Source organism: Terrapene carolina, unplaced genomic scaffold (assembly GCF_002925995.2).
Source record: "Terrapene carolina triunguis isolate 2854851 unplaced genomic scaffold, T_m_triunguis-2.0 Scaffold750, whole genome shotgun sequence".
Lineage (NCBI taxonomy): Eukaryota > Metazoa > Chordata > Testudines > Emydidae > Terrapene > Terrapene triunguis.
In genome coordinates, this window is record NW_020665101.1 from 79,386 (window position 1) to 93,870 (window position 14,485).

At 67.9% G+C, this 14,485-nt stretch overlaps 1 protein-coding gene across 1 annotated transcript in view; it reads left to right on the forward strand.

Annotated features, from left to right (window-relative positions):
- The window catches only part of KCP (kielin cysteine rich BMP regulator), a 63,635-nt gene that overhangs the window by 27,028 nt on the left and 22,122 nt on the right, over window positions 1–14,485 (forward strand). The window contains exons 6-23 of the mRNA XM_029913620.1: window positions 1,357–1,589; window positions 2,613–2,796; window positions 4,528–4,610; window positions 5,142–5,235; window positions 6,785–6,867; window positions 7,162–7,255; window positions 7,752–7,831; window positions 7,962–8,047; window positions 8,340–8,451; window positions 8,789–8,888; window positions 9,567–9,652; window positions 9,967–10,060; window positions 10,559–10,711; window positions 11,327–11,433; window positions 11,929–12,022; window positions 12,497–12,670; window positions 13,156–13,238; window positions 13,824–13,917. Coding sequence (XP_029769480.1) covers window positions 1,357–1,589; window positions 2,613–2,796; window positions 4,528–4,610; window positions 5,142–5,235; window positions 6,785–6,867; window positions 7,162–7,255; window positions 7,752–7,831; window positions 7,962–8,047; window positions 8,340–8,451; window positions 8,789–8,888; window positions 9,567–9,652; window positions 9,967–10,060; window positions 10,559–10,711; window positions 11,327–11,433; window positions 11,929–12,022; window positions 12,497–12,670; window positions 13,156–13,238; window positions 13,824–13,917 — 2,034 coding nt within the window. The remainder of the gene's footprint in view (window positions 1–1,356; window positions 1,590–2,612; window positions 2,797–4,527; window positions 4,611–5,141; window positions 5,236–6,784; window positions 6,868–7,161; window positions 7,256–7,751; window positions 7,832–7,961; window positions 8,048–8,339; window positions 8,452–8,788; window positions 8,889–9,566; window positions 9,653–9,966; window positions 10,061–10,558; window positions 10,712–11,326; window positions 11,434–11,928; window positions 12,023–12,496; window positions 12,671–13,155; window positions 13,239–13,823; window positions 13,918–14,485) is intronic.

The following is a 14,485-nucleotide window of genomic DNA, read 5'->3' on the forward strand; positions in this document are numbered from 1 at the left end:
CCCCCCCCCCCCCCCCCCCCCCCCCCCCCCCCCCCCCCCGGGCACTCAGTCTGGGATGGAACCGGGCGCCCAGCCATAGAGGCCGGCCAGAGCCCAGTCCCCTGGAGCCTGGGCCGGAGGACAAGGAGGAGCTGGGGGGGCATGGGGGGCGGGGAGTGGAGAGTTCAGGGTCTGGCTGGATGTGGGACAGATGGGCAGGGCCCGGCTCTGAACGCTGCCCACGTGCTCCTGTCCCCGGGCCAGGTGGCCGCGTACTGCTCCAGCTGCCCCTCCGCACCAAGGCCAGGCGCCGGGGAACCCTGGGCAGCCCCCCATCCTCCCCTGCCCCTCTGATCTGCAGCACATTCCCCCTCCCCCATCTGAGCCCAGCCTGGAACCAGCTGCCGGCCGCTTACCATGGCCGGTGCCAGTACGGGGCTGGCCAACAGGCTGCCCTTGGCACTGGCTGCTGGGCAAGGGGGAATCAGCTGTTGGCTATGCTCTGGGTGCTGGGCCCATCCTCGGCTCGGCTGGCGGGTGCTGGGTGCAGGGTGGGATTTGGTGCCCTCGGGAGATGGGCATGTGTGTGCATAACATGTGTGAGCTGAGCATGGATGGGGTGTATCGTGGGGAGGGGCCCCCATGTATCAGCCCCCCCCACTCCCGCAGCATGGAGGTGATGTGGGCTCGGCCGCTGAGGTCTCTGGGGAAGGTCTCTGTATCGTCACCCGGCCTGTCCCCGCTGCAGTCACCAAAGGCCCCGTGGATGTTGCCCACCCTGGCCCGGGCCTTGCCCAGCCTCCTGGCGGGTACAGGTGCAGGTCCCCGGCTCCCAAGCAGCAGGTCTCCTTTGGAAGGGGAATCCCCACTAACTCCTAGCAGTCTAGAGCCCATGACACGCATCAGGGCAGCTCTGCATCCGTCCAGCAGAGGGCTGTGCTGTGCGCCAGCCATCTAACTGGTGCCCTGGTGGCTGCGGGGAACCGGCTTTGAGATGTCTGGGGGGCGGCGGGTAGGGGAGGGGTTCCCCAGGGGAGCAGCGAGGGCTGGGGCACATGGAGCCCCCATTTATCCTTTCCCCCCTCCCCACAGCTCTGGGTACCCCCTGGGTCCCAGAGTCCTGGAGTCATTGGGCCCCAGAGCGAGTGCGGAGGGAGCGCAGTGCCAGGCCATCAGCGGAGCCGCGGGAGAAGTGGTACCAGTTGGGGGGTGGTTCACAGAGTTCCCTGGGACCCAGGCTTCCACCCAGCAAACCCCTCGTATCCGGCCCCCAGGCAGCCATGGGTTTCCATGGGGATGGGCGAGCCAGGCCAGGTGGGGGGGTGGCGGGATTGGACCCAACTCCCCCGTTCACGCCCTGCCTGCGGTGCCTTGCAGACCCCTTCCCCGTGCCGTACACCCTGGCGGAGGAGGGGGACCTGGCCGAGCCCCCCTTTGATCAAGGATCCCCCCTGGCCCCGGAGCCGCCGGCCCTCGCCGACATCCGCAACTACCAGCAGCAGCCCGGCGAGCCGGAGTTCCCCCCCCCGGGCGCCCTGGAGGAGAGGGTGCAGCAGCTGGAGGAGCTGGTGGATGGATTCGGGGCCATGCTGGACATGGTCAAAGCGCAGGTAGGACCCGGGGGCGCGGCCCAGCGGGAGGAAAAGCTCCGGGGAAAAGGCGTTCTGGAGAGCGGGCAGCTCCTCCGAGACGATAGGAGAGGTGCCGCTGCAGACTGCCCCAGGTGAAGGAGCCGGGCAGGGGAGCTGACAGGTTTCACACACACTTGGCTTCAGTAAGGCAGTCAGTGGTGAGCGGATACTTCACACGGGTCATATTAACCGCGGGCCCCGCCAAGCAAGGCCCAGGGTGAAGCATGTCTAGAGAAGTGAGCTGCGTTCAAGTCGGCAGGGCCTGATGAAATTCACCCCTAGATGCTTAAGGAACCAGCCGAAGCAATCCCAGAACCGCTAGCGATGGTCTTTGAGACCTGGCCAGCGGGTGAGGGTCCGGGGGCTGGAGAGAGGAAAACGTGGCACCTGTCCTGAGACAGGGAAACAAACAGGACCTGGGGAATTGGAGACCCAGCAGCCTGACTTTGGTGCCTGGACGCTAGGGAAGCAGGGTCGGCTCTGGCTTTTTTGCCGCCCCAGGCAAAAAAGCCTCCGGCCGCCCGCCCCCCCCCCTTGTGGGGGGGGGGCGGCCAGAGCCCTGGGGGCAGGGCGGCGAGCCCCGGCCAGAGTGCAGGGGGCAGGGCGGCGAGCCCCGGCCGGGGCTCCGCTCTACCCCTGGCGGCCAGAGCGCCGGGGGGAGGGTGGCGAGCCCGGCCGTGGCCCCGCTCTCCCCGGCGGCCGGAGCGCAGCGCCGCCCCCCTCCAGATGCCGCCCCAAGCACAAGCTTGGTGGGCTGGTGCCTGGAGCCGGCCCTGTAGGGAAGGATTGGCTTGTGAGCACCTAGATGAGTGGTTCTCACCCCCTTCCTGGCCCCACTCAGGATAGTCCAGGCTCCCAGCCCCCTGCTCTAACCACTGGACCCCACTCCCCTCTCAGAGCTGGGATAGAACCCAGGAGTCCTGCCCCCCCCCCCCCCCCCCCCCCCCCACTGCCCACTAGCTCCCCAGCCCGCGCTCCCGGCTCGCCCCCTCTCTCCTGCAGAGCTCGGAGCTGCTGGCCCGCGTGAAGTCCCTGGAGAGCTGCGAGTGCCGGAGGCCGGCATGCGCGTGGGAGGGGACGCAGCGCGAGGACGGAGCCACCTGGGACAAGGATGACTGCACCACCTGCATCTGCCTGCAGGGGGAGGTGCAGTGCTCGGCGCGCCAGGACCGGCCCCAGTGCGTAGGTGAGCAGGGAAGGTGGGCGCGGGGCTGTGCGGGGTGGGTCACACGGGGAGGAAGGGGCTGCCCGGGGCGGGTCACACGGGGAGGTGGGCGGGGCGGGTGTGACGGTGCTGCCCGTGGGAGCCAGCTGAGGTCACTCAATCAGGGTGAACTGCAAACAAAACGGGGCAGACCAACCCCAAAGGCTGGTGGTTATTCCAATACTTAGATTTACCTGCACAAAACAGCTTCTATAGCACCTCACTGGTTACTCAGAAGTCCAAACAACGCAGTTCCCTTAAAGTGCCCAGCCTCAGGCCTCCGTCCAGACACACCTGTCAGATATGATGATGATTATTGACAATCTTACTTCATCATATAAAAGAAAAGGTTCTTCCAACCCCAAAGGATCAGCCACATACCCAGGTCCAATTATAACTTAGACCTTACCCAAAATACACACTAATAGCCAATCCTTATTAACGAAACTAAAATTTATTAAAAAAGAAAAGAGAGAGTGTGTTGGTTAAAAGATCAATATACAGACAGACTTGAATTCAATTCTTGAGGTTTAGATACATAGCAGAGATGAGCTTGTAGTTGCCAAAAGTCCTTTTAGAAATAGTCCAGAGGTTAGAGTCCAATGTCCATATTCAGGGTGACTCCAGTCAGTGACTGGGGATCTCAATTCTTGTGGCTCAGGGTTTCTCCCTCTTGAAACCCAAAGCAGATCTGAGATGCAGCAGGATCGTGTCCCAGGGTTTTTATACATTTCCTGCAGCCTTTTGGCCTGAGAAAACAATAGGCTTTAATTCTCCTTCTCCCAAACATCCTGGCAATTAGCACAGGGTAATTTATCCGTTAAACAGTTCAGATACAGGTTACCACAACCTTCAAAGAGACACATAGACAATAATACTATTTCACTCAAATATCATCATAAATGTTAATATTCCTTTTTTGATCTTTGAATTAAAACTATAGCAATAGACAAGACTTGTTTGCTGACATCACAAGCCCTGAGCAAACATCTCCCCTTTGAACTCTAACACTGCCAGCTGCATTTCAAAGCTCTGCTCATTTACGTTTAGGGGAGGGATAGCTCAGTGGTTTGAGCATTGGCCTGCTAAACCCAGTGTTGTGAGCTCAATCCTTGAGGGGGCCACTTAGGGATCTGGGGCAAAATCAGTACTTGGTCCTGCTAGTGAAGGCAGGGGGCTGGACTCGATGACCTTTCGGGGTCCTTTCCAGTTCTAGGAGATATGTTTCTAATATATGGAGATATACCTATCTTCCTAACCAGTCTTTAAAGTTCGGCCATCGGTCAGGTCAGTCTGTGAGTTAATTAACTCTTTCTGGCCCTGTCACCTTTCAGTGAGATATTATAGTACACTCATAACGTCACAGCGGGTCACACGGGGAGGAGGGCGCAGGTCACACGGGGAGGAGGGCGCAGGGCTGCCCGGGGCGGGTCACACTGGGAGGTGGGCGCGGGGCTGCCCAGCGCCCCCCACTGAGCCCCCGCCCCGCTTCCCCCCCCCCCCCCCCCCCCGCCCAGCCCCCCCGCCGAGCCCCCGCCCCACTCCCCCCAGCACAGTGCCCCCTGCCGAGCCCCCGCCCCGCTCCTCCCAGCATAGTGCCCCCTGCTGAGCCCCCTACCCCCAGCACAGCGCCCCCTGCCAAGCCCCTGGCTCCCTGCAGCCCCGGGGGGGGGGGGGGGTGTCTGTGTCACCCGCCCGCTCTCCTGTGCCCAGGCTGTGAGTACGACGGGCAGCGGTACCAGGACAGAGACGTCTTCCTGGCGCCATCCAACTCCTGCATGAACTGCTCCTGCCTGGTGAGACCCTGCGCTCCGGGGAGGGCAGAGGAAGGGGGGCCAGGGCGGGGGTCACAAGGGCTATGGGTCAGGCCTGAGGGGCACCAGCAAGCTGGGTGAGGGGAGCCCGGGGCAGGGCTAACAGGGGGCTGCGGGTTGGGAGTGAGGGGCACTGGCAGAGCTGGGGTCCCCAGGGTTGGGCCCCCCCCCCAAATCCAGAACAGCCCCTCGGAGGGGCCCCTCAGTGGGCCAGGCCCCCAGGGGTCCCGCCCTCCCGCCAGGGTGGCCATGCAGCCTCGCCACCCTGTATCCTGATCCTCCAGGGCCTGTGTCTCTGGCGTCCTTAGCCCCCAAGAGAGTCCCGTAGGGCCAGGATCCCCCCAGGGGACGGGATCGGGACGGGACCCCCCCCAGCGGACAGGGTGGGGCTGGATCCCCCCCACGGGACAGGATAGGACCTCCCCAGGGGACGGGATCAGGACGGGACCCCCCCCAGGGGACGGGATCGGGACGGGGTGGGGTTGGGACACCGGCTGTGTCTCTCCTGCCCAGGACGGGAACGTCCAGTGCTTCCGACTCGTCTGCCCGCAGCTCCACTGCGCCACCCAGGAGGAGGTGCCCGGGGCCTGCTGCCCCCGCTGCCAGGGTGAGCCCAGTGCTGGGGGGGGGGGCACTGCACTGCAAGGGGAGTGGGGGGAGGTGAGGTGTGGGGAGTGGGGAAGGGGGGGAGGTGGGTGCTGGGGTGGACATGGTCAGGCCCTTTTAAAAGGGGACGAGAACCTTCCACTGCAGAGAGACCCCCCAGCCCTGCCCCTCACTCCCAACCCGCAACCCCCCTGCTAGCCCTGTCCTGGGCTCCCCCCACCCCGCCCTCCCGGTGCCCCTCACTCCCTGTAACGATGCTGTTTCTGGCGGGACCCAACTGAGAGTGCCAGTTCAGGACAGATTGCTTAAAACAGGGCAGTTACAGCCCTAGGCTGGGGTTTTTCACCTCTAAGGCAAACCAAATCAGCCAGATAAAGAGGACTTCGGTCTCACCCCACTGGCTAACCACAAGTCACACAAGCAATTCCCTTAGACACTTCAGTTTCCCAGTATCACCACCAGCACCGCTCCTTATGGGGACGAATGGTTATGAAAACCAATACCCCAGTAAAAGAAGAAAGGTTCTCCTGATCCCCACGGACCAAGCCCCAGACCCAGGTCAATATACAAGTCAGATCTTACCCACAAATCACGTCGTTGCCAATCCTTTAGAATCTAGAATCTAAAAGTTTATTTATAAAAAGAAAGTAATACAGATGAGAGCTAGAATTGGTGAAATGGAATCAATTCCGTACAGTAATGGCAAAGTTCTTGGTTCAGGCTTGTAGCAGTGATAGAATAAACTGCAGGTTCAGACGTCCCCAATTGGGATGGGTCCTCAGTCCTTTGTTCAGAGCTTCAGTTTGTAGCAAAGTCCTTCCAGAAGTAAGAAGCAGGATTGAAGACAAAATGGAGGTGAGGCATCAGGCTTTTATAGTCTCTTCCAGGTGTAAGAACACCTCTTTGTTCTTACTGTGGAAAATCACAGCAAAATGGAGTCTGGAGTCACATGGGCCAGTCCCTGCATACTTTGCTGAGTTACAAGGCGTATCTGCCTTCTCTCAATGGGGCAATTGTATAGCTGATGGTCCTTAATGGGCCATCAAGCAGGCTAGGCAGAGCTAACACCAACTTGTCTGGGGTGTCACCCAGAAGCACAGCACCAGTTTGAGGTACAGACAGTATAGAGCCAATATTCATAACTTCAGCTACAAAATTGACACATGCATACAGACAGCATAATCATAACCAGCAACCCATAACCTTGTCTTAGACACCTCATTTGACCCCCTTCATACAAGATTTGGTGCCACTACAGGACTTTGGTTGCAACAATGATCTCTACGGTCCCAGTTCATGTCAATAACGTGACACTCCCGACCTGCAGCCCCTGCTATTCCAGCCCTGGGCTCCGCCGCCCTGCTGGTGCCCCTCACTCCCAACCCGCAGCCCTCCTGCTATCCCCGTCCTGGGCTCCCACGTGCAGCTCTGCCGGTGCCCCTCACTCCCGATTTGCAGCCCCGCTCTCCCTGCCCTCGCTAGCTGCGGTCTGGGCTCTGCGATGGCTGGGGGGCCGGGGGCCTGGTTGATGCTGGTTCTCTCCCACCCAGGCTGTGTGGATGGAGCCGCCCGGCGGGAGCACGGTGAGGAGTGGGCGCCGCATGCAGACCCCTGCCAGAGCTGCCGGTGCTTGGTAAGGCCACGCCCCCCCGTGTAGCTGGGCAGGGCCTGGGGGCCTCCATTCCCACTGGCCCCAGGCCTGAGGCGCCCCCCGCCTGTGCCCCCCGCTCCTCAGGGCAGCGCTTTATTCCCAGGCTCCGCCCCCAGCCTGGCACAGGCTCCGCCCCTCCCATTATTTGGCTGGACCCTTTCCAGGGGGCCCTGGGTCTGTCTGGGGGTCTGGGTGGGGCGGGAACGCCCCGGGCTGGGAGCTGCTGCCCCGCGAGCGGCCCCCGGAAGCCCTGACCCCCCCCCTCGCCCCGCACAGGATGGCCGCACCATGTGCAGGAAGAGGCAATGCGCCAGGCTGTGCCGCCACCCTGCCAGCCCCCGGCCGGGCACCTGCTGCCCCGTCTGCGACGGTGAGCAAGGGGAGGGGCTCCTCATGGGGGGCGGGCTGTGCTCCCTGGGGCGTGGGGGGCGGGGCAGGGTCGATGGGGAAGTGGGTCTGTCCCACAGGGCCGTTGGGGGCTGCCCCCCCCCCATTGTTGGATGGCTCCCTTGGGTGAGGGCCCTGGAGCCGCTGGTCCTGTTGGGCCCAGGCCAGGTAATGCCAGGGCCAGTGCTCCCCTCCCAGCCCTGGGGGCCCCTGAGGGGTGTGGGCTCCGTGGTCCCTGCGTGGGGGCCTGGCTGGTGCCAAGCGGGGCGGGGGGGTGAGGTGAGCACTGGGCTGAGGCCCAGCAAACTTGCTGCGTGCCCTGGCCGCGGGGCCGGCCCAGTGCCCTGAGGAGGAGGCCCCCTGGGTGCCCATCCCACCCTGCCAGGGGGACAGTTCTGAGGACTGTGGCTGTCCCGGGGGGGGACGGGACAGGGGACTGGGGGGGCACCCTCAAGCTGTACCGCTCTCTCTCCCTGCAGGCTGCTCGCTGGACGGCCGGGAGTTTGCCAGCGGGGAGCCGGTGCCCAGCGGGGAGCCCTGCACCCAGTGCGCCTGCGTGGTGAGTGTGCAGGCCGGGGGCGCCTGGCACTGCCTGTCTGCTCAGCAGGGGGGCTGGGGGGGGGGGGGGGGGGGGGGGGGGGCAGGCTGGGGCAGCGTCTGGTAAAGTGGGGGGCACATGTGTCGTGCAGAGCGGGAATGTGTTGTGCAAACCCACCGGCTGCCCGGCTGCCCCCTGCTCGGAGCCCGTCCGGAGACCTGGCGAGTGTTGCCCGCGGTGAGTGGGGCTGGGGGAGGGGCGCTGCCCGCGGGGGAGTGGGGCTGGGGGGGGGGCGCGGCCCGCGGGGGAGTGGGGCTGGGGGAGGGGGGGCTTGGGGGCGGGGAGGGGGGCACACGGCCTGGAATGAATGGGGGGCTGGGGGCAGGTAGCCAGGTGAGGGGAGGGCTGGGGAGTCCAGGGGGTGCTGTTTGCAGTGGGGCTTGGGGGCGCCTGTGGCGTCGCTGCCTCACTGTCGTGGTGCCAGGGCCGGGGTGCCCGAACTGCTCTGCCATCGCTCGCCTCGCCCTAGGTGCCAGGACTGCCTCTACGACGCCCAGCCCGTCCCGCACGGCGCCGTCTTCACCCCCCCCGCAGGAGCCCTGCCTCCGCTGCCGCTGCCAGGTGAGCCGGGCACAGGGCAGGTGCCCCCAGGAGCCCTCTCCATGGGCCACCCCCGGCCCTGCGAAGCCTGGGCCAGCTCCCGTCCCCACAGGCCACGGTGCCCCGGGACGGCACAGCCCCTCCCCAAGGCTGCGGGGGGGGCCGGGACACTGGCGGGGGGGGGGGGGGGGCCCGGGCGGGGGGGGGGGGCACTGGCTTGAAGGGGGGCCAGGGGCACTGGCTGTGAGGCAGGCACTGGCTGCGGGAGGGCCGGGTGGCTGGGCATGGGGCCGTGGTGCGCTGGCGGAGGCTCTGTGCCGGGGGCGGGAGCGGGGGCCTCTTGCCAACGCCTGGCTGAGCTCTGGCCCCTGCCCGCAGGCCGGGGAGGTGTCGTGTGAGCGCCTGGAGCAGAGCTGCCCACCCGCGCCCTGCAGCCACCCGGGCACCGCCCAGGGCCAGTGCTGCCCGGCCTGCCACAGTGAGTAGCTGGTGGGGCGGGGGAGGGCCAGCAAGGGGCCTCTGGTGCCGCTGGCCTCAGAGAGAGACCCTGGCCCTGGCAGCAGGGCATGGGGGGGGAGGGGACCCCCAGGGCTTCCCACAGAGCCAGCTCCTCCCCCATCCCCCGGCGCGGGGCCCAAGAACCCCCCAGGTTACGGGTTGGGCCAGCCTCCAGCGGGGCCTGAGGGGGTCGGGGGAGGGCCCACATCGGGGGCCACGCCTGGCGAGGGGAGCTGTGTGCCCCTCTGCGTCTGGCCCAGGTGTCCCAGCACCTGCCCTCTGGGCGTCCCTCCTGCTGGCGCTTCCCTGTGCCCATCCCGCCCGGCTGCGCTGGGAAGGGGGCCACGGGGCCCAGCCCATCCAGACCCCGGGGGGCGGGGGTCTGAGGGCACTGGGGTCTCTAAGCTGTTGGGGGGGCTCTGAGGAGCTGGGGGCTCTGAGTGGGCAGGGGGGTCTCTGGGGGTGCTGGGGTCTCTGAGTGGGCAGGGGGGGGGGGGGGGGGGGCGGGGGCAGAGGCGACCCTCTGGGGGCTCTGGGGTATCAGAGCTGGGGGGAGCTCTGGGGTCTCTGAGCCAGCCTGGGGGTCTCCGGGGGTTCGGCTGGGGCTGGCAGGCTGCCCCCCATGCGGGGCTGTTCACCCGTCTCTCTCCGCGGGCAGCGTGTGAGTACGAGGGGCACCCGTACCGGCACGGAGAGACCTTCACGCCCCCGGGCCGCGGGCCCTGCGTGCGGTGCACCTGCTCGGTGAGTGACCCAGGGGACTCCTGGGACGGTGGGTTTGGGGGGGTGGGGGGGCTCACCTCCACGTAACCAGCCCCTCCTGGTGCCAGGGGGTGCCCAGCCACACGGGCACAGAGAGCAGGGGATGTGGGTCCCTGGCACCAAGCTAGGGCAGAGGGGTGCTGGGCTAGGGGAGGGCGGCTCTGGGGCTGAGGGGGGCGTGGGCAGCCCTGGGGCAGGGGCAGACCCGCTGAGGGGTGCCATGGCTGGGCTGTGTGGGGACACTGGCATGCCCGGGTCTGTGCCCGCGCACCGCTGACCCCGGCTCTCTCATGCAGGCTGGGCACGTGCAGTGCCAGGAAGAGGGGTGCCCCCCCGTGCCCTGCGTCCAGCCCATCCGGGACCCCCAACGCTGCTGCCCCGTCTGCAAAGGTCGAGTAACGCCCTGTTCTGGGCCAGCCCCGGCCTGACGGTGCCCACGGGGCAGCACCGCTGCCCCCTGCGTGGGCCAGGGGACATTGCCAAGGCAGGCCGCTGGGTGCTGCCAGCCCGCAGGCATTGCCTGGGCTCACCAGCCCTGGGGCAGCCCCCGGCTGCTGCACCTCTGGGCCTGGTGGGGAAGTCTCCTCGCTCCCCGAGAGCAGGGCCCAGGGGGCCAGGAGGGCAGGGCCCGGGGGGAGGGGGGGAGCTGGGAGCGCAGGACCCGGGGGGCGGGACCATAGGGCAGGGCCCTGTGGGGGCCGGGAGCACAGGGCCCTGGGGGGTGGGGCAGGAGCACAGGGTCGTGGTGGGGGCCTGGGAGGGCCGGGGGAAGCTGGGGGGCTGAGACTGGAAGGGCTGGGGGGGAAGGAGGGGCCAGGGAGGGGTGAGCCGGCTGGGTCCCTGGGGGCTGCGGCAGGGAGGCCCCCCCTCACGGCCTGCCTGTCCCAGTGTGCGTGCTGGCCGGGGAGGAGTTCGAGGAGGGGGCGCAGTGGGAGCCGGACGGGGACCCCTGCACCACCTGTACCTGCCTCGCCGGAGAGCCTGTCTGCGGGGCCCTGCCGTGCCCACCCGTCGCCTGCCAGCACCCCGCCCGGCTGAGCGGTGAGTGCCCCCCAACTGACCCTTGCTTCCCCGCTCCCCCCACTGAACCCCCCTGCTCCCGCCCGGCTGAGCGGTGAGTGCCCCCCCTCACTGACCACCCCACACACACTGCCCCCTGCTCCCTCCCTCCCCCCCCCTGAACCCCCCCGGCTCCCGTCCGGCTGAGCGGTGAGTGCCCCTCCCGCCACTGCCTCCTGCTACCCACCCACTCCTTGTAGAGTGCCCCTGCCCCCCATTGCCCTCCCCGCACTGTCCCCATCCTCCACTGCCCCCTACTCCACCCAGCTCAATGGTGGGTGCCCACCTGGCCCCACCCCCTCAGTTCTCTAGTCCCCCCCAATGCAGAGGTGGCTGCTCAGTGCCCGGTACAGTCCATGCCCCCCCGCCCCCCGGCCCTGGCTCCGCACCCCTGAGCTCCGGGGGTCTGGTGGCACTGGGCCCATGGCAGACACTGGGTGCTGTGGGTCCAGCCCGTAGAGCCGGCCAGGCAGTGGCTGGGAGCGACCCCTCAGCGCCTCCTGCTGGCCCAGCCCCCGCCTGCCCTGGGACCAGGCCGTGGGGCGGGTGGGATCGGGGCACCCCACTGTGCTAACCCGCCTGTCTCTCCTCGGCCAGGAGACTGCTGCCCGACCTGTGCCCAGTGCTCCTACCACCAGCACGTCTACGCCAACGGGCAGGCCTTCGCCGACCCACACAGCCCTTGCCAGCGCTGCCAGTGCATGGTGAGGGGGCCGGCCCCTGGAGCAGCCCCTCCCCGCTGGCCGCAGGCACAGACCCCCCAGTGCCAGGCTGCAGCCCCATGCCCCCATGCTCCCCCGAAGGGTACCTGTGCCTAGGGTACGGAGCCCAGCGGGGGGCTGGAGCTAATGGGGGGGTCTGAGCCATGCTCAGCCGGGGGCCCCACGGGGTGTGTCGGGGGAGGCTGGGAGCGCAGGCCCTGGGGGGATCCGGGGTCGGGGGCAGAGCGGGGGGGGCACTGGGGGCCCCACGGGGTGGGTCGGGGGAGGCTGGGAGCGTAGGCCCTGGGGGGCTCTGGGGTCGGGGGCAGAGCGGGGGGGGCACTGGGGGCCCCACGGGGTGGGTCGGGGGAGGCTGGGAGCGCAGGCCCTGGGGGGCTCTGGGGTCGGGGGCAGAGCGGCGGGGGGGCCCTGGGGGCCCCGTGGGGTGGGCTGGGGGAGGCTCTCGGGAGCTGCCATGACCTGGTCCCCTGCCCACAGGCCGGGACCGTGCAGTGCTCGCCCGTCGCCTGCCCCCCGACCAGCTGCCACCGCCCGGAGAGGCAGCCCGGCCAGTGCTGCCCCACATGTCCGGGTGAGTGGGCCGCTGAGGGGCTGGGCACTCCTGGGTTCCCTACCCAGCTCTGCTGGTGAGACCCAGCCCCAAACGGGGAGATGGCGCTGAGCTCCCCCCTCCACACCCCCCACGCCCCCAGAGAGCCTGGTTCCCCAGGGGACTCGGCTGCCCCTTGCAGAGGCAGCGAGTGGCCACCAGAGGGCACTGTGACCCCAGGGCACTGCCCTAGTGCAAACGTGCGGGGCTGGGGGGAGGGGCACGGGGCTGGCGGCCCCCTCGGAGCTCCCTGGGGGGCACGGGAGGCACCAGCACCTCTGCGGGGGGCTGCAAACGGTGGGGGGGGGCTGGGGTGAGGGAGCCAACCCTGGGGGGCTGAGCCTGAGGCCCCGTCACACCGAGCAGCTGCCTGATCCCAGCCCGGGGGGCAGGATGGGAGGGGGCAGGACAGGGTGAGGGTCGTTGGTTGCTGACGTCTGCCCCCCCCCTCCCCAGGCTGCAGCGTGGAGGGGGCTGCGGTGGCGGCGGGCGAGCGGTTCCCCAGCCCGCGGGACCCCTGCCAGCTGTGCATCTGCACCGACGGGGTCGTCCGCTGCTCCTCCCGCGACTGCCCTGGTGCCCTGTGCGCCCGCCCCCTGCCCGGCTCCTGCTGCCAGAACAACTGCAACGGTGAGGGGGTCCCGCACCCCGACCCCTGGCCCGCGGGGGCCTCGGGCCAGTCCCCCCACACACACCCTGACCCCCTGACCCTCAATCCTCTGCCTGCGGGGGCCTCGGGCCAGTCCCCCCACACACACCCCGACCCCCTGCCCACGGGGGCCACGGGCCAGTCCCCACCCCAATCCCCTGCCCGCCGAGCCCGGGGGCCACGGGCTAGTCCCCCCCCCCAATCCCCCGCCCACGGGGGCCACTGGGCCATCCCCCCCACCCCGAGCACGGGGGACCCCACCAGGCCAGTTTCTCCAGCCCCAGTGGACATGGCTCTGCCTGGGCAGGGGGCAGATCGGGCACTGCTGCACTGGGCACAGACCCACTGGACGGAGTCTGGGCTGGCACCTCAGGGGCCCTCGCCCTCCGCCCCATCCTCCCAGCATGCATTGCAGAGGCGGGGTGCCCCCCGTTAACCCCCCGGGTCCCCACTCGCTCTGCCCTAGGCTGCAGCTACGGGGGGAAGGAGTACCCCAACGGCGCCGAGTTCCCACACCCCACGGACCGCTGCAAGCAATGCCACTGCCTCGTAAGTGCCCGGGGGCGAGCGGGGGGCCCGGCCCGAGGACAGCTCACCGTGACCCACCGGACACCTGGGTCCCAGCCCAGGCTCTGCTGCTGCCTTGCTGGGGGAACCTGGGCCGGTCGCTTCTCGTTAGCCTGTGGCATGGGGACCGATCGGGCAGCCAGCACCCTGGCCGGCCCCGCTCTGCTCACTCCCCGCGTTACAAGTGGGGAAACTGAGGCACAGAGCAGGCAAGCATGGCAGAGCTGAGAATAGAACCCAGGTGTCCTGGTCTCCAGTCCAGTGGCTGATCCACGGCCCCCGAGGGAGGGGCCCATTTAACCCCGTCCCTGCCACACTGGGGGCCGAGGTGTCGCAGCGGATGGTGGTTTTCATGCTGTGCTGAGCAGGCAGGGGGAGAGGGGTGGAGTTGAGGGCTGGGCTGGTGGGCGGAGGCCCGGTGCTGGGGGCACAGTCTGGAGCAGGGGGCACGGGATGGGTGGGATGCTGTGCTGGGGCACGGTGTGGGGTGGGGGCTGGGAGGCAGGACTCCTGGGTTCTCTCCCCGGTGGTGCCTGGCTGGCTCTGACCTGCATCTCTCCCCTGCAGAACGGCAATGTTCAGTGTCTGTCACGGCGCTGCCCACCCCTGCTCTGCGCGGAGCCCATCCTGGTGCCCGGCGGGTGCTGCCCCCAGTGCCCAGGTAGGCAGGAGCCCGATCGCTGCTGTTTCCTCCTCTCCGGGGGGGTGGTCTAGGGGAGGTCATGGCCCCTTCGCAGCAGCCCCCCATCTGTCTTGGGGAGGCGGGGGCTGGGAGGTTCCATGGGGCTGTTCGCTGGCAGGGCCGAGCTGAGCCCGGCCCATCTGGGCTCCTGGGAGGTGCCCCCCAGCACTGAGCCCACTGGCTAAACTTTCTGCTGCCTTGAAACCCGCCCCCACCATGGCCAAGGTCAGAGAGCCCATCCCTGTGGCCTCCCGCCTGCCCAGCTCTGAGCTCTGCTGTTGCCCCTCACTCCCGACCCACAGCCCCCTGCTACCCCGGCCCCAGCCCCCACCCCGGTGCCCCTCACTCCCGACCCACAGCCCCCTGCTACCCCAGCCCTGGCCCCCACCCCTGGTGCCCCTCACTCCTGACCCACAGCCCCCTGCTACCCCAGCCTTGGCCCCCAAACCCCCGGTGCCCCTCACTCCCGACCCACAGCCCCCTGCTACCCCAGCCCTGGCTCCCAAACCCCTGGTGCCCCTCACTCCCGACCCACAGCCCCCTGCTA